The 21,925-nt window shown below is 40.5% G+C and overlaps 2 protein-coding genes across 5 annotated transcripts in view; one reads left to right on the top strand and one right to left on the bottom strand.

The window, feature by feature from the left end:
• ap1m3 (adaptor related protein complex 1 subunit mu 3) overlaps nucleotides 1–4,639 on the top strand; it is a 30,876-nt gene extending 26,237 nt beyond the window's left edge. The window contains exon 12 of the mRNA XM_042417257.1: nucleotides 3,020–4,639. Coding sequence (XP_042273191.1) covers nucleotides 3,020–3,042 — 23 coding nt within the window. The 3' untranslated portion in view covers nucleotides 3,043–4,639. The remainder of the gene's footprint in view (nucleotides 1–3,019) is intronic.
• LOC121900736 (transmembrane protein 125) lies at nucleotides 185–21,589 on the bottom strand. 4 transcript variants are annotated; one of them, XR_006097044.1, is made up of 4 exons: nucleotides 21,223–21,589; nucleotides 14,412–15,468; nucleotides 7,687–10,856; nucleotides 185–1,118 (listed from the first exon to the last, which is right to left on the bottom strand). XR_006097044.1 is itself a non-coding variant. In XM_042417258.1 (3 exons), exon 3 carries the CDS (start codon nucleotides 10,495–10,497, stop codon nucleotides 9,799–9,801), a length of 699 nt encoding a protein of 232 aa, XP_042273192.1. In that variant the 5' UTR covers nucleotides 10,498–10,856; nucleotides 14,412–15,468; nucleotides 21,223–21,589; the 3' UTR covers nucleotides 7,354–9,798. The 4 variants fall into 4 exon arrangements, 1 of the variants encoding a protein (XP_042273192.1); XR_006097045.1 differs by lacking the exon at nucleotides 185–1,118 and adding an exon at nucleotides 6,065–6,136; XR_006097046.1 differs by lacking the exons at nucleotides 14,412–15,468; nucleotides 21,223–21,589 and adding an exon at nucleotides 11,002–11,076.
• Nucleotides 21,590–21,925: the final 336 nt, after the last annotated feature.

Genomic DNA, 21,925 nt, shown 5'->3' with positions numbered 1-21,925 from the left:
AAAATCATTAGGTATTATTTATCACGATTTAAGCTCTCAAAAACCTAATTGGTCTGCTTATCAGGACTGTATGAGTGTGGTTTGACCAGATTTGACTGACAGTGGCATCTCCCCCAGAGAAGAGCAAATTTTAAAACAAATGTTGACCAAAGCACTTTTACAGAAAGGTGTGAAGTTAATACAAGAAATGTTTTTTCTTTATCTTGAATTACAAGTGTATGGTCCCTAAAAGCAGAGTTCTTTCAATACCAAACCCATTAGCAACTGTGAGGTTACTGTGAGGTTAAATAGTTTTCCTCGTGAGATCAGTGTCAGAATTGGTCTTTCTGCATCGCTATACAGTTTGTGCCCCAGGAATGAACCCAGCTGCATAACATTCATCATATCCATTACCTGGCTCTATCACCATGAGCCATGGCCTCAGGGGCTTAGAATGACACCATGCCAAGGATAGGAACTTCACTAGCCTGCTAGCTTGTGGAGTACTGTATTAGTTCCTTTTTCAGACTAGTAAAATGTCTCTCAGTTATCCAAATTTGAATGGGGCTAGTGCAAAGTCATGAAAAGACAGTAAACTCTGTTTAACCAAGCTGGCACCAGGGATCTGTAGATTCAATCGCTGCCCTGGAAATGAACCCGTCTGCATCACTTCTGTCATAATCCAAGATGATACCAGGGGAGACAAGAACCAAGTGCTTATAAGTAACCTGAGTTTTTACCTTTTAAAACACATTACACATTCAAGAAGCAACATTTCTACCTCAAACACATGCTTGATTTTTGGACAGATGAGACATCATCACGTATAGTCATATTTCAGCCACCATATGTTGATGAGACTGCAGTAAAATCCTTACCATCTCACTAGTTTGAATGGGGGGGGGGGAGCAAAAGGAAATGATATGGAGATAGAAGCCCAATACCTTCACTGGACCACTGCCAGAAATCCTTAAGTTTCATACCTGCCATCCGCCCTAGGAATGAACCTGACTCTCTTACATCAATCATGTCCATTACCTGGCTTTGTCAGGTACGAGTCAGGAGCTGCAAAGATTGAATGATGCCACAGGAAGCTCCCAGGGTGGCACTCAGCGAATACCAAGGTTACTGTCGCCTTGCTGTAACATCAGCAAGAAGCAAAGGAGGAAAGGGGAAGAGAAAAGGAAGACAGAACATGAGTAAGAGTGAGAGAAAGAAGAGTGATGAAGTTAGGGGCGCTGGAGTGAAGGCTATCACCTTTCTCTTATTGTTACCATCAGCAACAGGGGGAGGGAGGGGGGGAGCAGACAGTAATGATCACATTTCACTCAGCACTACATGCAGACACACTCACACTGATTAAACAATACCTTGATACTGTAGACTTACTGTGCTGACTTATTAATGAGTGATGAACAAGCATTTAGCATTTAGCACAGGCATTTTCTCGCTGGTTTGAATATGATCAGGCAGACTTAAGCTGTAAAGTGACACAAGGTGACACATCATTAATACTGGCGGTTATATGACCCCTGAATGCTCATGCTGTTTCTCATATTTCCTGAAATTCAAATACTGACTTCTACTTTTCAAGCGTCAATGTATATGTTTTGAAACAATGCATTTTAGATATGTTCATAATTGGAAGTAAAGCATTTTCGGGGGGTAATATTCACCACACGGCCAGGGGTATGTGGTGACACATAGCACATAGCATCCATATTTGATAGTTTGACATATTAATCCACATACATGTTAATCTGTTGCTATAACAGCTTTCATCCTTTTGAGAAGGTGTTCCACAAAAGCAGTTGGGTGATAATTCCTGTCTCATAGTTGGTGTACTAGTTCATCCCAAAGGTGTTGGGCAGAGTTGAGGTCAGAGCTCTGTGCGATCATTTCTTTGTTAGAGAGCCGAAGTCATAACGTCACCTCCAGGACAGTTTCTGTTTCACTAGCTTCTGTAACTCAATCTGTGCTCTCATTGAGCTTTATTTTCATCAGTCTTTCTGAAAAAAATGTGTTATGGGGGATTTATTGTCTATATTCTAAAACAAAATTGACATCCACCATTGAACTTGCTATTAGAAGTTGAAACCTTTGTGATTTTGCCAAAGTAAAAAAAAAAATTTGTTGTTAGCATACAAAAAACTACAGCTCTCACAAACATTTACCAGCACAGCAGTGCAGGTACTTATATCATCATAACTCAGGGTCATCCATAAACACAACATACACTTTCTTATATAGTTATTTTTTAAACTTTTGAGCTGTAATCTCTACTGTCTAAATGCTTCTACTCCGTTCAGTCCTCTCTGTACTGCTGTTATTATAGACATGTCTGAACTAGCTGCAGCTCCTCAACACAACCAAGGACTCATTTTCACTTTTAAGGGGCTTATGGGAAATAGTATTTGTTGAAAGCTGCTAAAACAGAAATATTGAATAATAAACGATATTAGATAGTTTTTTTTTTTTTTTAAAGTACCATAGGAGCATTTTCATGTTGAAACAAGAGAGGGCCTTCCCAAAATTACAAAGTTGGAAATGTTATTGTCTAAAATATAATTGTATGCTGTAGCATTAACATTTTACTAAATTGGAACTTAAGTGTTTTGTTCAAACCACGAAAAGCAGCCGCAGACCAAAAGGAACACAAAAATATGTGCACAGGATTGTCCACACACTTTTGGCCATGTAATGTTATGTTATTAGACAATCTTGGATACAAACATGATAATTCAGTACCGGATTTAGCTAATTAAAGACTGAGATTACGCTAATATTAATGATAATAATTGTAATTGTTAGATTGATGATTTTCTTTTGACGAGAGACTCTCTGCAGTAAGTTCAACCTACGTCTAAGAAATGACTATAGGTCATAAATATTGGTAATATGATTTAACAGAGCAGCTAATATTAGTGCAAATTTTGTTTAGGGATTTAATAGGGCTTATATTGGCAGTGATGTGATGTGCTGGGGGTGATGAGGGGAAGAAAGCTGTGTGTTAATGCTCCGCTGTTACATTTCTTGGCAGATTACCAGCTCCGGACAAACTAAAGGGCGCAGATGCTGCTAGACGAATGGATATTTTCTCTTCTGTCTGTCTTCCCCTCCTCTCCTCGCTCCTCTCTGTTTCTCCCCGTCTGCACGGGACAGCAGAGGACAAGCGCAGGAGGACACAAGAAATTTCCCCCCTCTCAGAACAGAAACAAGACATTATCCCTTTCTCCAAGACACGCTCACCTCTAACGGGAAAGGCTTTTACATCACCTCTGACTTTTTTTTTTTTTTTTTTAAGCGTTCCTCAGGACTCCAGCATAACGTTTTAATATGTGAATAATGAACTGATAACTTCATGATACTGTCTGCTTTTGGCAAGCTCTCATTTTCTCACTTTAAATGCAATATCTCTCGAGGTTAATTTAGAGCAGAATTTGGGGAACAAAACATCATTTTAAAATCTCATTTTCCTTGAACTATTCAGATATAACATTTGAAGCATCATCTATTTTGGGTACTCAGCTTGTCCAATAAGTTGTGTGACTTTCTTATGTGTAACATGTAAACCAACATATTTTACAGTTTAGTGCCAATATACAGTAACTGTGATGGGTCAATGTCAGTTTTTATTTCTCAAGAGGACATAATATTGCACACACAAAACCGTAATTTTCTCAAATTTGGCAAAACCAATTTTTCTAAACCACTACACCACATCTCTACACATCCGTCAACTTATGTAACTAAGAGGGATCTTAGTCTTTATAGGTATTGTCCTTAATATCCACTTCATTATATGTATACATTTTAACTTAGCTGATCCTCATCCCTCTCAAAGGCATATGTTTTACTGGAACCTCTATATTGTACGGTCATTGCCTTAAAAAATTGCCTATGTATCATTACCTTTAGCACTGTGAACATAATCCCCAGTGCACTGAAACTAACACGAGCGACCAGATCAATGATTAATAAGGCACAATATTGTCTGAGGCGTTGGCAGTGTAACATAATACCGTCGACACACTCTCATGGGGCCTGTAACCTTGTCCTTGTGCTCGAAATCAGCTTGCAGCTTTGAGGCAGAGACTGAAGGAATGAGCACGGTACAGAATATTTTGTCATATTTTTCCCTGTTGTTTATACTGTACTTGTTAGTCCCCTGTGGAAAATGCTTCAAAGGACAAGAAAAGACGGTTGAGGAGGGGGGGGGGGGGAGGTGAGATAGGACAAAGGTAAAATAACCTGAAGGGATTTCTTTGCAGAATCTGTGAATATTGACAATATGTTGACGTAGTTGTTTTTCCCTGACTCTTTATTTTTTATATGTCGACCTCTGCAGGCCTCTATACTTCTTCAAAGCAGTTTATGGTGTAATTCATTCCCTCTCTTGTGCGTGCATTGCACCACTCACACATCAGTTCAGCTGCATTGCCAATAGCACAGACGAGAGTTGATTTATTGCATCTCTGCTGTTAAATACATAACTCTCTATTACAATCATTCCATTATCTTGTGTGGGGACATATTTCGAACACCAATGAGGTTTTTAATAATTCTGTGTTATCATGTGTTTTCATTAATTTATCAACTACTGTTTGTCTATAGGAAGCAAAGGGATATATTTGGAAATAAAAACATGTTTTGTATCTTGTTTTGGAATACTAAGAGGATTTTTTTGTAATGTCAAGACTGTTTCACCACATCGTAGTTGTGGAAAAAAATAGTATGAGGTGCAGCTCTGTAATGTAGTTTGTCAACAGTATCATTTGACAGATCTTCTGTGAGCTCTCTAAAAATATATAATCCCAAATGGAACATATTAGCATACTTAGTTTGATTAACAAGATACCCTACAGCGATGCTAGCAGCTCTGTGAGCCTCTACTTAGGCACAATGGTTCTTTGAGCTAAATGCTAACATCAGCATGCTAACATGCTCACAATGATAATGATAACATTGTGATGTTTAGCAGGTATAGTTACTATGTTCATCATCTTAGTTTAGCATTTTAGCATCCTAACACAAATTAGCAGAATAGCACTAGGCACAAGCTGAGGCCTATGGGAATGTCACTAGAATGTCACCAAATTATGGCACTATGAAAAGTCATGAGATCACCAAAGTTATTACATTTCACCCTGAGGGGGTCATGAATGACGTGACAATGTCATTGTAATCCTTAGAGTAGTTGTCAAGATATTTCAATCAAAACCATAAATGTCAACCTCAAGGTGGCACTTGAAAATTAAGAGGATCACCACAGTCAGTAGGATTCATCCTCTGAGCCCCACGGAGTTCTGTTCAATATTTGTTGGATTATTTTGTCTGGACCAGAGTCATGGACTGCCAGGCTGAGACCAGACCACGCGGTCTGGTCTCAGCCTGGCAGCCTATGGCAGTCATTAACATTAGGCTAAAAAAAATCACATCATGGGATTTCTAACATTTACTTGGAAAGCTGTGAAACAACTGTGATGCTTTGGAGTTCAATACCATGAGATAATGCTTGGCTTTCGCTTCATTTTACAGACAGATATATAGCCTACCTTTGACTGCAAACAAATTACTTAACAATGCATTGTCCCAATCAAGTTTGAGTATGAGCAGAATACATTTGCATAAAATCTTTCCACCTTTACAAGAGAGATTAAGCTATTGGTAAATTGTATACTATTAAATAGGGGTAATGCCATTGCAGATAGATACATTTTAATATGTACTGTATTTTTATATGACTTATTTTAGTGCTAAACATGTATGTTCACCTTTTATAAGAGTAAGATTAAGACTACACCTACAGAAGCTATATGACAGCCAAACTAAAACTGAACTTCAACATACTGAAGGCACAGAAATGCCAGATGGGTACACATTTCACATCCTAAAGATATATTTTCAGTAGGGAAAATATATGAATTCTTTTCTTGGACTTAGAATAAGTTATAGCAAAACACATTTGTCTGGTTTGTTGCCCATGCTGTTTGTGTTCACATCACATTTTCTCTGCTTTGGCCTGACAGAAAAAGCTTTGAATTCTCTCCTCCCACACAGTCTTCTCTCCTCAGTATCAGACCTGCCTCCTTCTTCGCTCTGCTCACCTCTTTTTGTTGTCATGCATGGATACACAACCTGCCATTGCTACTGTACACTGTAGGTCAAAAGACAGACTCATGTAAGTGAGGATTACAGGATTTCTGTGTGTTGTAAAAAATGCAGCGTGAGCCTTGCTTTTTTTCTCTGTGTGTGAGAGACTGGTGCTAGTCTATGCCAGCCCCTGCAAAACGCTGCCTTGTGCACTGTGCCTCCAGTTTGCTGTCCGTCATCACACCAACAATGGTTAACTGTTTGACCCCTTTTGTCTCAAGGCAATAGGCTGTGCGTATGTGCAGACTGATAAAAAGGCGTGACTGACTCAAACACACACACACACACACACACAAATGAAACACAATGCAAGACCTATTTCTGAGGTTTTTCTGTAAGGCAATATGAGGGATGACTCTCAAAGGCTGAAAACATCTTACAAACATGAGTAACCGTCATTTGCTACTGTGCACACACTTTTCTTTTCACCTTTTAGATTAATTATTCCAACAGAAAGGGACCCTTTTTCTTCCTTTTTTAAAGTATAAATGAATGTTTCAACACCTCTGGAAACAAATGAGATGCATCAGTGTCAGCATCGTGTGGATCCATGTGATTCAGTGAAAAATTATTAAGCATTTGACAGCCCAGTTCAAACTGTTGCAAGTGCACTGAAATTCTATGACAGGCCATGTTGATGTAATGGTTTTAATTTCACTAATTTTTTTGTTTACAACAGTTATTTCTCCTTCTCTGCTTTGAGGTGAATGATAATGAACTCTTATCTGAGCCAAAAAATGCATCTCATAAATCAAAAGGGCCAGGACTACAGTTGTCATCTCCAACTCCAGCCGGCACACATTTTTGTAAACTAAGAGTCATTTTAAATAACTCAGATTCTTCTATCCTTAAAAAAATCAATAGAAATTGCCTCAGGGATTTATATAAATTGAAGTTACACATTAAAAACATACAAAAAGAACTTAATGTGACTGAGCTATGATGCTAGTTCTCTCATCCTGCCCCTATTACTCATTCATGAAATTTGGCCCTCATTTTAGATCATCACATAAAAGGATATAATTTTCTTGATGCACAATCTGTATAAATATGTATATATATATATATATATATATATATATATATATATATATATATATATATAGCTGTTCAAAATTTGTCATAGCTAGATCATAACTGTCCTCCATTTTGCACTTTTGCTAGCTCGCTAAAAGCTGCATAATTTTTTTTAGCCACTAGGGGCAGAAAAACAGGCTCACACAGCAACAGTACCAACCAGTTATGGTTAACTGATTTCGCACAAAGATCATTTGTTAGCAAACACAACACTGGCAGAGGTTTATTAAAACAGTTATGTCATTTTGTTCATTTTAATCCTCCAAATTCGTCCCAGAGTGCACCAAGGACAGTTACGGACTTGATAACTATGACAACTGCAATCTGCTTTTTCAGAAAAGTTGTTGTGTAGGCTTGTGGCCACAGTTTCTGTACATCACACTAAACAAACAAAAAAAATAAGAGGAGTCTTGCATTAAATGTCTAAAAACCTGTAGCTATAGCTGGGTAGCTCACTAGCTAGCTTGTGCTACTTACCATTGGACAAGATCAGGATTAATAGTAGTAGTCTTTGCCTTTGAAAATGTCACCTTTGAAGAGGAATAACATTGGGAGATACGCTTGTTCCCTTTTTACAACTGTCAGTTGCTTGCATGTTCCCTGTGCAGCTCTGTCTCTTTGTGTCTCGTTAGGAAGCACCGGTGCCACTGCTCTTTTTGAAATGACATGAGTGGATTGACGTGTCCGTGAACTGTCCTGTTCACAGCTGTGGGGAGCAAACTAGATTGACATCAAACTGTCCACAAATTTAAAGTTTTGTTCCTGTCCATCTGACAAATACAAGCCCAAATACTCTCTCATTAGCTCTGTTTAGGTGCCCATCAACGAAATGTTTGGGTCTTTAGCTAACAAGATGCTTGGGTTCATCAGCCGCTTTGTAACTTTGTCTGTGTGCCAGTTAGGTAGCTGGTGTACAGTGGATTCATCAGAACATTTTTGGCTTGAAATGTCTGCCTACAGGGATGAATGAGAACAATGAGACTCAGCCTTACTGTAAAAACAATGAGCTAAGAAGCTTAAAAGCTCCGCAGACCTTGGTGTCAGTGATTTTTGCACTATTAGCAAACGTTTCACATTACACGGTCCTTTGATTCACTGTTAATATCAAAAAATATAGATTAAAGCAGGTTTAAGGAAAACAATGTGCTGCAAGATTCACAGTGAAGACAATACTGTGTTCATGCACAAAACACAAATAATCCATACATTCAAAGTGCTGTGATATAATTCCAACAATCATGTTGTCTTATGTGTACAGGCAGCCAAATGTTACAGTGAAGTTTTGACAAGGTCTGTCACAAACACAGTACTGCATGAATTATGTTAAGTTATAGTTAAACTGAGAAAGAAACTCAAATCACAGGGCAAAGTCATTCCAATGAGCGAGAGTTTAGCCTTATCGAGCCTCTCACTCATCGACCGTCCTCAGTTTGAACCACAGTCAAATTCATCAGCTGAATATTTTCATATCCTCATGTGAATATGGCCAGAGTGAAGGTGGCGCATGAATCATTAAGAAGATTTTAAAAGATTTTTTTTTTTCATATTTATGTTCTCCCATCTATTGCTCATTCTGTAACTGCCATTTACATTTTAGCAAGTCAGCTGGTGCTCTTATTCATAACATCTTACAATCATTAAACAGGTAGTGGTCAGATGTGTGGCCCAAGGACACTTTGACAGGAAACATGTTTTATAACAGATGGGATAATTTGAAAGTGTGATCCTACAATTTGTAAATGGCCTGTCTAACACTGTATGTTACCTTCGAGAAGGTGGAGGTTTTTGTCCCCTCAGGTGTGTAGGTTTAAGATTCTCATAGCTTGTTGTTTAAACATCATTTGGGAAAAAGAGCTTTATATACTGTAAATGAAATTGTAGGCTATGCTCACACCACAGACTCCTGAACCCGTCTAATAACAACATCAAAAGCAGTTCTTGAACTAACACTTGTCCTTTTTGTTTCAGATGTATTTGTGTGTGCTCTCCATTTCACTGATTCTCCCTCAATACCAACTGAGTTTTTCTTACAATTCTTCTCACTTCTTTTCCATTGTTGGTGTTGGTGACCTGCGTAGCAACACTACCTCAGCCAAACTGCCACAAGCACCAAGATTTTGGCATTTTGTCCTATGTGAATGGATTAACAGTACATAAAAAATACTGCGTTGAGCTTTCAAATAAAAGTTACATAGGAATTCTTTTCCACAGCATCTGACTTTGTATCTGCTCACATGTGAAGAAACAAATCTGAATTGGGACACTTTCAGCTGCAGTGTGAGCATTGCCTTGTAGTAATCAATTCTTAATCAGTATGTTACTCTACAGTCTTTTCATCCTTGCTGCTTGACTGAGATTTTACTGCTTATTGCTAATGAATTTGTCAAGCAGATATTACAATTCCACTCGTTTTGTTTCATACACACTCTAATCAGCTGGTGAAAAAGCTAGAACATGTAAGGGATGACTTTTTTTTGTTTTTGCCAGATTTCTTCTTGAGTTTGGGCATGATTCTTGCTTTAGGTGAAACCTAAAGTTCTAACATTAAGAGCTAGGGGCCAAAATACACAACCTTAGTGTGGTTACATCTCATATGAGGTTAGCCAGACTGGAGGTAGTCTCTCTGCGAGCATGGCGGTCCATGTGTCCAGACACAGTGAAGATATTCAAAACCTGGTCCACAAACCGTCGTCCGTGCCTTGTCCTCTCAAGGAGGACCACCACGACTGAGTATATCCCAACACCCAAAACTGCAGCCCCCCCTCCAGCCAGCAAAACCACTCCAGAGATGTACATGTCATTAAGGGCTTGGCCAGGCTTCGGCATGTGGTTAGCCAGGGCCAGATGTAGTAGAACCCCTCCACAAATCAACAGTGACAGCCCAGTAATCAAAACCACAAGGAGGTCTGATAAACCGCCACTTTTTAGCATGTCAATCCGTTGCCGGCTTCGAACGCAATTCATGTCCTGCACAGCCGAGCTGAGCAGTTGTTTGAGCAGGACCCCCAGGGCTAGCAGGCAGAGGGCTGTGCCTGCACCAAGCCGCCATTCACTTGAGACGCTGGTGGTGGTGGAGAGAAGCCCAACGCCTCCGAGCCCGCAGCCCAGAATTAGAAATACAGCGACGCAGTAGCAGAGCAGAGACTTCCCTGGATCTCTGAACCACCACAGCTCCACCTGTTCCTCCAGTATGCTGTGCTGAATCTGAACTGGGTCGGCAGGACCATTGAGGCCCAGTTCAGGGCCTCTGTGTCCCCTCAGGGGGGGAAAGTTGTCCAGTTCAGGCATCCTGCTGCCACTCCCAGCCTGCTGAAAAAGGCCGCCACCACCACAGAGGAAGCAGAATCCACTTAAGAATCTGTTCAGCCCTTATTCCATCCACAAACACTGTCAGGTCCAACAGACAAGTCCCGAGGTTTGAGAGAGGGTTGCTCCGTATGTTATCCTGAAAATCTTAAAGGTGGCTTGAATTTGTGGCAATGAATATAATGCAACTAAATCACTTGACTGAGCTCAGTGTCTTGTAGTTTTATCCACCCTGGTGTGTATACAAAGCGTTCACAAAGTCTGGCATACAGAGATAGGTCCAAATTCTCAAAACATCCACAAAATTTCCAGTCCTGATTTTGCAGAGCATCAGCAGTCACCTAGAAGAGAAGACAAATGTGAAGACTGGTTTTATATGAGCACTAAAATTTGAACTTTTAACCTTTTGTTCTAACCGCTTTCCAAAGAACACAGACTTTAAAAGATCTGATCTGTGCAAGGTGAGTTGAAGAATAACTTAATGACCAGTAGTTGATGTTCTTGCCTTGCTGTAGTGATGTAGGAATGCACCCACGAGGGTTTGTCCAGCACACCCTGACATCACTTATGTTTGGTTACAGGTGCAGCAGAGCACAACCCTGACCTCACCTAACAGTGATGCATGGTGTGGCCAGAGATGCAACAGACTTTGAATTGGAAGAATCAGCGCTTGGTGTTGAACTACTCTTAAAAAAATCTAATATTATGTATCTTCGCTGTGAGTGGCTGATAAAAATCCATCAATTTAAAAGATGCACACACACACACATACGAGCACACACAGAGAGACAGAGTTTTGTACTTTTTCTGATCACCCAAACTGTGTAAAAAACTTGGTGTGCTGACACTTGCAACCTTTTCTATCTCTCATTATCACTATGCTAATGAGTTGCCACTACAGAGGCGGCTGGATAAAACAAGCATCAGCTGCCGATAGAATAAACAATGCCCATCCACACAAACACACACAATCAAAAAGCTAATGCAGATGTAAATTTTCTGTCTCTCATCTTCCCAAACACACACCCACACTGGCTCACTGGATAAATCCTCCCATTTGAACTCTCCAGTACCTCAAATCCAGTAAATCTTTCCTCTCTTGTGTGGGTGTGTGTGTGCATTGTCTATACTGTATTGTTGTCTATAATGTTATGTGTTTTACAACATACTGTACCAGGTAAAGGCTCATTACTCCTTCCAAATGTATTATTTTCTATTACGTTTCTGTTCAATTCCCCCTCCTCTCTTCCTTCAATCTTTGTCTTACCTCAGCATATTCAATCTCTCTACTGTAGTTTGTAACCTCATCACATCCCTATAACACAAAACATATACAACACACACACACACACACGCTCACACAAACAAACATCCTCAAGGTTATGGCTGGCGACAGCTTGTCTTTTAAAACCTGTCAGCTGCTTTATTTCTATCAAAGTCAGCAGTGCGCGGCACAAGCCCACGCGCCCCAACACAGGCTGACAGGAGTTACAGCTTGTCCTTACCGGTCGTGGATTTCACTAACACAAACACTGCTCTGCAAAATAAAATAAAAAATATGTCAGTCTGAACAGGCGTAACATGATCGCACATTCAATCCTGAAATCTTGTTCTATTTAAACTTGTGACACCTCTAGAAACCAGTTTAAAAAAAACACACAGATCTTTCAGATTTGTTTCTCCTGTTTAGAAAAGACTATAAACTAAAACGCAAGATCACATTTCATTTTAGTTTGGACATGTATTGCCTTGCACCGAGGCAGAGCAGCAACACCGTGACACAGGGAGATATGAGGTGCATACACAAGGTGTGAAATGAAGAGTGAGGTAATTACAGCAGAGGACGAGGGGTGTTTATTGGCAACATGCTGTTCTGGAAGCTTTTCACATCCTGTATGATTGTGTATGTGCTTATGTGTGTGTGTGTGTGTTTTACGAGCGTGAACAGTTGTAAATTAGTTGTGAGAGGTGCAGATATGAAAAGTGCATGTGTGTTGGCATGTGTGTTTATGACATGCTTGTGTTTATTTCACTCAAAAAGACAGAGATGAAGGTGTATTTGTTGTGTGTTTGTGTGTGTATGTGTGCTCTCTCATATGTGCACGTGTGTGTTTGTTGAGTCACTAATTAATCCCAGCTGGTTTGAGCTCAGTGTCACTGACAGGTAGCGCCACGGAAATAGCACAGCAATTAAGGTGTGTGCCTGTATGTTTTTTGTGTGTGAGGTTGAGGCACCAAAGGTGTTAAGGTGACAAAAACAATTTATGTGATACACCACCAACATCTGACCCTTTGTCTTATAAAGCTTTTGAAAATATCACCTTCCTTTATATAGCACAAGTTTATGAAAGATTACTCTCTGATTCATTAAATAACACACAGTAAAGTGTAGCGGGGAAGCAACTGGGTGATAGAGCGAAAAGCGATGGCACGCAACAAAGATCATAACATGAAATCGAACTTTAAACGACACAAATATATCTTACTCCACGTTGTGTTTCTCGCACTCTGATGTCCATTGACACGTACGCACACAGAACTGCTGGACTGTGTCTGCCTTTCCTCTTTTATCACTTCTATGACCTCTAGACTCTATCATATCAGCCGTGTCATATTGGCCTCATAAATATCTTTACAACAGCACTGACTCACTGCTTCGCTCTCCACTGGCCTCCTTTTAAGTAATAGCAGACAGGTACCGAGGTACAAACAATTTACACAACATCACGACTCAGTTTTTCCACAGTCGTCTGATCATCTAAAATTAAAATCACTGCGTCAGGAATGAGAAATTTTAGTCCCCTACACCTGTGCTCTAAAAACCTCCAGTACATTGTATGTCTAACGATCAATCCTCGCACCTTAGTTGTGGATTTCACACAACTCCCACAATGTTCTTTGCATATTCATAAAAAAATTATCCACACGTGTACACGTGCTGTATCAGACTGTGAAACTGGATAACAATCAACAAATAGCATTATTGATAATCCATTTTATCCCTTCATTTGGACCAATTAGGCAGTTTTGAATAGACTCTAAATTTAAGAGTAGGTTACTCAAAGTGAGGTTAGTAAAATATGCTGGCAGAAGCTATATAATATCTGCACCAGTGATCATTACCACAATTTATTTGGAACAGAACTATAGATGACAAAGATTCTAAACGAGTTCCTTTTAAGTGACAGGAATAGATAGTAAGTGTGTCCTGGACACTCAGCCAGGCAGAGAAAACAGAAATGACTGAAGACAGGCTGACGCTAACAGTCCAAACATTCTCTGTTATGCTAATGCACTTAGAGTAATGATGAAAAATCCCAAAGATAATCATAAACCTCGGACATAGAGTATCTCTCGCTCTATATTTGTCTGCCTCTTCTAAGTTATCAGCCTGCAAGGTCACCAGAGGAGCTGTGCTTTGGAGTAAAAACACTATACTGCACTCCAATTACCTGTGAAGCTTTGGGACTCAGGTATTCCCCCCTCTGTTATGTTGGCCCACTGAATTCATTTCACTGGCCATTAGTGTCTCATTTTATTGTTGATGCGTAGTTCTTTTAAAATTGGTTGTCTGCCATTATATGCTAATCAGAATGCCAGTCAGCAGAGTAGGTTAGAAGACAGCAACGACATCCAATGAACCTAGAGTAGCCAAAATCGTGCTTCATGTAAAATTTGCAGGGATGTTCAGGCAAAAGAGTGCAACAGCACATTCCCTGATGCAAAGCAGATCTTTGACAAGTGCAGAGGTGTAATGCAGTGTAAACTCTGGCATACATGTAAATCTATGGAAGCTCTGACTGGAGTTGCACATGTATTTCTTTTTTTGCTGTCAGGGAAGGGCTTATTCTGCTTTATTCAGGTGGAAAGAACAATAAAAGAAGTGTCTTGCTTACTGTAAAAAAAATCCATCCCGCATGTTGATTTGCATTTTAAAATGGCAATATTTTTGCCAGGCAATTGCAGCTCTTCTTAGGCCAGAGGGGAAAGGAAGCGTGGAGCTCAGAATGAAACTTCTGTGGTGTTGAGTAAAACTTCACACTTCACACGCTGGTTTTCCTTTGGCATTTTTAGACTTCTTGTGATTTCCTGCGTCTTTTAAATAATGTCTCCTATATTTAGAATTTTTATCAGTGTTCACATCTTCTCTCCACACAAGCACAGAACAAGATATCTCCGCCAAATAATCAAAGCAAGAATATGTCAGGCACAATTTAGAGGAAAAAAACAACAGAGGTCCTTCTGGTCCTGCTGTTGAATTTCCTGCTGTGTGCGTTTTTATCCTAGGGCCTTGGGTTGGGCTGAAGGGGAGTCCACGGGAGACTGGGCGATGTGTTGCCTTGGTGACAAAGCAATACTCTCCTCTTCGCCTTCCTGTCTCCCCCCTACACACAACTCACACAACCCCCTCTCCTCTAGTCAGGCGTTGATTCTCTTGGCGTCCCCACTGGCGAGGAGAGGGGTCAGGGTTGGCTCCATCTGTCTATGTGATGGGCATTGGTGCCAAGCGCCATGGGGGCTGGAGGGAGAGGAAAGAAGGCTCGTGTGGAGTGGGAGGGTAACGGATGTTTCTGAGCTGTCATCTGGGACTCCGTATGGGGTAGAAGCTGAGGGTGAACCTGGGGCAGCGGAGTGGGAAGGGGCTGAGGGAATGGGGTAGGGATGACGGGGTTAGAGGAGAGGGGGCTGAGGGTGGAGGAAAAGGCTTGGGGCTAGGGATAGTGCTGAGACTTCAGTGCTGTTGTAATGGTTGCAAATGTGGCTGGCAAAGAGAAATGATGCTGAATAGGTCTTTATGCAGACAAGCTGGATCTTTCTTTCTTCTCTACAGTCACAATGGACAGCCGAGGCAGCCCGGGAGCCACACACTGTCCAGAAACAGTGAGGAGACAATGGCCGAGTCACTGTCACAGTGTCACTGTCCTCGCTCTGCCAGGGCTCGCAGGGGAAAGCCTAAGACAAGAGAGAAAGAAAGAACTCTTTATCAGCTGTACATACTGCACTGTAAACCCACCTCTATGGCTCACCTTAGCAAGGCTTACCTATTATTCCCCTGTACTGCCACTGAATTACAGCTTATATCTCTCTGACAGCAATTGCATCTCTAGTAACAGATGTGTGATTATCATACTGATTTACAAGCTCAATCAAAATGAGCCACTTACACATAAAGAAGGGAGAGGATTCACAGATGTGCCCTTCAACTGAAATTATATAGATGCAGTTATTTTTCCTCACAATCCAGTGCTTTCTTTTTAGCTGTGTTAGCCATGTGTGGCTCCAGGGATGGCAACGTCGGTCAGTCCACCAGATTGATATTGAAACAACCATTGGCTGGACTGCCATGAAATTGTGTACAGACATTCATGGCTCCCAGACGATGAATCATCAATAATGACTTCTTTAATCCTGTGAGTTTTCATTTAGCGCCACTTATCCAGTGAAACATCTCAACATCAACCTTTTGGATTGACACAAACTTTTGTACATGTTCATGGTTCCTTGATGAATATATCCTAATGACTTTGGTGATCCCCTGACCTTTCCTCTAGCAATACCATGATGTTGACATTAGTGGTTTTGAATGCAATGTCTTGACAACTATTGGATAGACTGCCATAAAATATTTTACACCCATTCATGGATTTGGTGACCCCCTGGCTTTTCATCTAGCATCATCAGGTCAAAAGTTTAGTTTGTCCTGCAAAACTAATGATATTCTTATCAGCCTCACTTTTACTTTGTGTTTGGTGCTAATTAGCAAATGTTTACACTGAAAATAAGATGGTTAACAAGGTAAACATTATTATACATGCTAAACATCAACATGTTAGCATTGTTACTGCAAGCTTGTTAACATCCTGTCATCGCCTCACAGAGCTGCTAACCTGGCTGTAGGCTTTAAGTCTTAACAGACAGTGATATTACTGGAGACTTAAAACAGATCCCACCAATTTCATTCTCATCCTCTTACTCTCTGGCTCCTCTCAGATGGTTTAATTCCACTCTTTCTGAGCGAGCTCATTTCTCAGCTTATGGCACGGCATCACCCCGACCGGCACAACCAGCCAAGACCTGCCCCCCTGACACCTTATCCACACGCAAACACACTCTCGTCTCCATCTGTTTTCCCTCCTATCCTTATCTCCCTGGTCTTCCACACCTTTCCTTTCTTTCCCCGCTCCCCTCCTCCTCTGTCTCATCACCAATGCTCTTTATCTCCCTAACTTCTTATCTCTCCTGTCTGCTGTCTGCTCTGGCGTTTTGGTGTCGGGGAGAGAGATGTGTGCGTTGGGTGGGTGAGGGGCTGGGGGGGGGGGGGGGGGTTACTTGTCTTTGCCACAGATCCCCCTCTGGCTCCAGGTAATACTGCCTGACTCAAAGCCCTTGTGGCATAACACATGCACACACACACACACACACACACACACACACACACACACACACACACACACACATATACACAGTGGGCTGCATCTGTTTTCATGTTGTGGTGTTTACATTGTTTTCTCAGTGAGCTTCTGGCATCATTACCCCCTCGTAACATGCTGTATCACTTCCTAGCATCCACCTATTAATCAGCCTTAGTAAAATTTCTCAATATTGTTAAACACACATTAAACAACAAAGGCACAGATAATCAGAACCTGATTCAGGAAAATGCAAAGAAAACATTTTCAATCTGTTATCTAATGTGGCATATGGCATTTCCCTCTTTTTAAATAGAGCTTCCTCCTCTCGGTGGTACACACTGCTGCTGCTGACAAAAATGTAGCCCAGCCCAGTCTACAGGCTGTGGGCCCCATTCAGCCACTTTTCTACAGCAGGAGTAAAATATGGCTCTCAAATGCTGGGTCCGATTCAAAATAGCTTGGACATTTCCACTTCTGTCAAACAATCTACATTACATGATTTTTTTGGGGGGGTAGGTTGAGGAAATTAACTGAGTGACATGCATAATGACTAAGCTCTGTGATAACCCCCTTGATCCCTGCATTGGAGGAGTGATTGTTGATTACAAAAAAAAACCTCTGGGCAGCCACTTGCTTTTCTCTGTCGTGCACAGCTGCAATATTAAAACGGTAATCAAATCAGCAATTAACATGCTGGTCCCCTTCTGCTTCACTCCTGCTGACGATGGGAAAGAGGCTACCTTTTTTTTTCTTCAGTCTTTGTTTCTTTAACCCTCCTTCCCTCCACTTGTGGGTTCAGAGATGATATTCAGCATATTCTAATTTGATATTGGCTGTCTGGCAATAATGATTGTAATGAATGAGAGGCTGGCTCGATGTCTGGCTGTCTATCTTGTTTGCTGACTACCTGAAGTGACAGACTGCAGCACCACCTTATCTGTAAGGCTGAGAAACTGCTGCATTTCTAGCCACAGATGGATTTTCATGAAAGTTTGTGTGGACATTTATGTTCCCCATAGGATGAATCCTACTGACTTTGGCTAACCCTTCACTTTTCCTCTAGCGCCACCATGATGTTGATACTTTTTTATTTTAGTAAAAGGTCTTGACAACTACTGGATGGATTGCCATGAAATTTTATCCAGACATTAATGTCCCCCTCAAGATGTATGTATGGATTGTAATGTACTTTGTGTTAACGTGTTTAATGTTAATGTTGGGTTTCAATTGGCAAATATAAACATGCTAATACGCTAAACTAAGATGCTGCATTACACCTTCAACAACATTATATCTGCTAAAAATCAGCATGTTAGCATCGTCACTGTGAGCATGCTGATGTTAGCTTTTAACTTTTAAAGCACTGCTGTACCGTCTCACAGAGCCCATAGCATGGCTGTAGACTCCTGGTCTTGTAATGAAAAATCTTGCATAAAGCAGGTTAAAGGACATGGATGGTGATTTTCTATGTTTTTTCTTACTGTCAACCAATCTCAATGAATTGATCCTACTTACAAGTATTGTGTGTGTATCCAAAGCCTGATATATCTTATTACTCTGTGCCGTACATCTTTGTTGTTGTCCAAAAGCTATTAAAAAACACTTCATTGAGCCACACTGTTGCACCAGGTGACATATTCCTTCACCACAGGATTAGGGTGATGGTAGTTTGTTAAGAAACAGCTTCCAAAGACTAATGATAGCGTTCACGTTTTCAGTTTCTAAAGAGTAGTCCTGTTTATGGCAGACACCATTGTGCATGTGCAGAACGTGGTTCCATTTACAGTGTTTCATGAGCTTGTTGTGCTTTACATCATAACCTTTTGACTTTGTATTACATTGTGACTTTCTCAGAGAACTTAAGTACACGGAACTGCTCTCTGGAGACTAAAAACGTGACCGCTGTTATTAGTCTTTGGAGCTGTTTCTGAACAAACTGCTGTCACCACCACTGTGTGACTCATTGACATGTTTTTAATAGTTTTTGGGCAACAATTGAGGTCTACAGCACAGAGGAATAAGATGTATCAGGCTTTGGATATGCAATACTTCTAAGTATTATGAGTTCATTGTTGGTTTGGCTCTGCACATGAGATTTGCTGACAATAAGAAAAATAGAGAAAACCGCCAGTCATAACCTTTAATTTATGATTATCAATTTCAGATGGCTTCAAGAGAATTTCCTCAACACAAAAATAGATAATGTAATCTCACACCAACTCCGAACTGAACTGTTTGAATTGGATTGATTGTCTTATAGGTGAATGCATAATACATCCAGAGACAGAGGTGGACGTACAGCTGCTATTGACGACACACTACATGCCTGACTCTGTGTATCTGCTGACTGTGAAACAAAATGCCTCTCGGGGATATTTAAGATTCTGCCCTACTCTCTACTCCACTCTGTGTCTGGCATCCATGTCACACAACACACACACATACACACACACACACACACACACACACACACACACACACCCATACACTCACCTCACCTACACACCTCACCTATACAGAGCTCATATAACTCCACCAACACTCAACCACTTTGAACGGTCATCTACAGACTCAATCACCAACTCTCTTTGTTTTTCTCCTCCTGTTCTTTCATCCAGCACTCTGTGTTGACTTGAGGCTCTTTTCTAATGAGGTCTCTATCACATGTTGTTTTCAGCCTGACTTGTTTTTAAGTAGTAGACTTCATGCTAAAAGATCTTTAAAGTATTTTTTTGGTATAGTGAGAAAGACAGCATGTAAACTCATTCAGATGGCCCTCCATGATTCATCGTTGGTGTTAGATTATTTATAACAGAACTATATGAACAAAGTGACACAGGGGGTTATGCCTGGATAGTGTATTGATCTGTTCCAATCGCAATAGCTTGAATACAGCATCAACAACACTTCCTCTCTTTGTGGTTTATGGATTTTCCACAATGCAGCAAAACTGACCTCTAGGTAGACAGTACCTAGAGGACTGTACTTTGCACTTGGTAACGTTGGGCCATCCCACTGGTGCAAAGGTTAATGTGTGATGTAATGTCAACATATTTTACTTCCTTGTTTTGAATGGAAACTGAATATGTAAATCATTCTTCCAGGGAAGTCCTGAACCTACAAACAAAATTATACACACAAATTATATTGCTGCTACAGGGGAAAGAGTGGCACCATAACCCACGCTCAAATTATTTATTAATAATTTTTTCTTGGAAGTCATAATTGAATTCATCAAGGACAGATGTCTCTGAAAGCACCATCTTGTCTGCTAACATATCATTTTATAAGGAATTCATATCCAGTTACAGGTAGAAACATTGAACACTGTGTGCTCTGTGAACAGAATACAACTTTTGTGTTTGAAAATTCTATCAGTTATTATTTTAGTTTGGCCTTCTAGAAAGTACTGACAAACAGAAGCTGCTTTTCATTTCAACACTTGTGATGACTCTGACGATCATAAGAAGGATATGATAGGGTTAGAAGTTGATTAAAATAACAAGAAAACTAATAATACCATACGAATAAAGGAATACTACATGGAATTGAGCAATATATAACCAATAACTTATTGTTATTTTATTGCATTATTTTTTATTCACTAAAATTATGAATAAAATTCTTAGAAAAAAAACAATTACAAGTAGCCTACTACATCAAAATCATCTTCATTTTCTCATGTTGACCTTAGAAAAAAGAAAAGAAAAAAGGTGATGGAGATTAAGACACTAACACATACTGAGCAGTAGGTAGGTTTAGATTTTTAAGTAGTTATTAATAATTATTTTGTCACGGTAGCTTAAATAACTAAAAAGATCCAGCAACATTTAGGCTACTATTGCAGGTATAAGTTAAATATGAACTCACTAGACTATTGATTACCAAACATATGCTGCATGATTTCATACATGCATGCTAATAACATTGTAATTCAGAATTATTTTTTTTTTAAATATATTTTTAGGGGCATTTTAAGTCGTTATTGTAGTGACACTGGACCCACATCCCACGCATCCCACATAACCGCAGACGTTGCGGTTATGTGGGATGCGTCTTAACCAGTATGCTACCGAGACGCACCAGTAACTGTCATTCTCACTATTATATTTGGCTATTTGGTGTTTCTTCATTGGGGAATAACGGAGATGTGGAGAATTTACCACCTAAAAATTCCTCACAAATAAGTTTAAAATTAAAATAAGAAAAGAAATGAAAAAGCTGGTTTAAAAAAAAAGTTGTAACGGGGCAGCTGCTTTCTTTCTCTATCTTGTTTATCAGCAGCCTTTCTTACCTGTGCGCTCAGCTGCTCAGACTCGGTCTCTTCTATCCGGCACCGGTCAGGTCTGTTTCGTCTTTAATCCAAATTCCCAGCCCGTGTCGACGGTTTCAAAGTGTCAGTGCCACCAGTCGGTGCAAGCCATCATGCCTTCACCCCTTCTTGGATCACAGGGGTCCAAAGCAATGCGATGCAGGCTGCTGAAGGTGCCCCGCTTCCTGCCTCAGCTTTCTGAAGCCCCACAGTCTCTCTGCTTCCTCACCGGACGGACTTTCCCCGTTTAATGCAGGTGTGGCCGCGCACGGCGGCAGGGGACGCCGGTGGGAGGGGACAGAGAGTCGGTGGATCGACCTCTGCACCGCCGTGGGTCCCCCGTAGGGAACCGCAGCACATGACACGGGGTGTGACAGCACTAATAAATAAAAGCCACTCTGTGATTGCGATATCAACCGATGAGCTGTGGGCTTATCGCTTTTACAGAGCAGAAGTGGTTTAACCCATCCAGTCCCTAAGGAGAAAAAAAGCAATTTGTCTTTGTCCTAAGCTCATCAGTAACGGTCATCATTTAATAATTGTCATAATTGATTACCAATAAGGTCACTGCATCAAGTAACCTTAATGTTTTTTTCATTTATTTATCACTTCAAAGGCACATAAACTTTATTTGAGATTTTGAGATTGAAAGTTCATTCTTGACCTTGAAAACAGTTGTTGACAA

Source organism: Thunnus maccoyii, chromosome 7, assembly GCF_910596095.1.
Source record: "Thunnus maccoyii chromosome 7, fThuMac1.1, whole genome shotgun sequence".
Taxonomy (NCBI): domain Eukaryota; kingdom Metazoa; phylum Chordata; class Actinopteri; order Scombriformes; family Scombridae; genus Thunnus; species Thunnus maccoyii.
The sequence above is the reverse complement of the archived record's forward strand: the minus strand, read 5'-3'. Positions and strand labels throughout refer to the sequence as shown.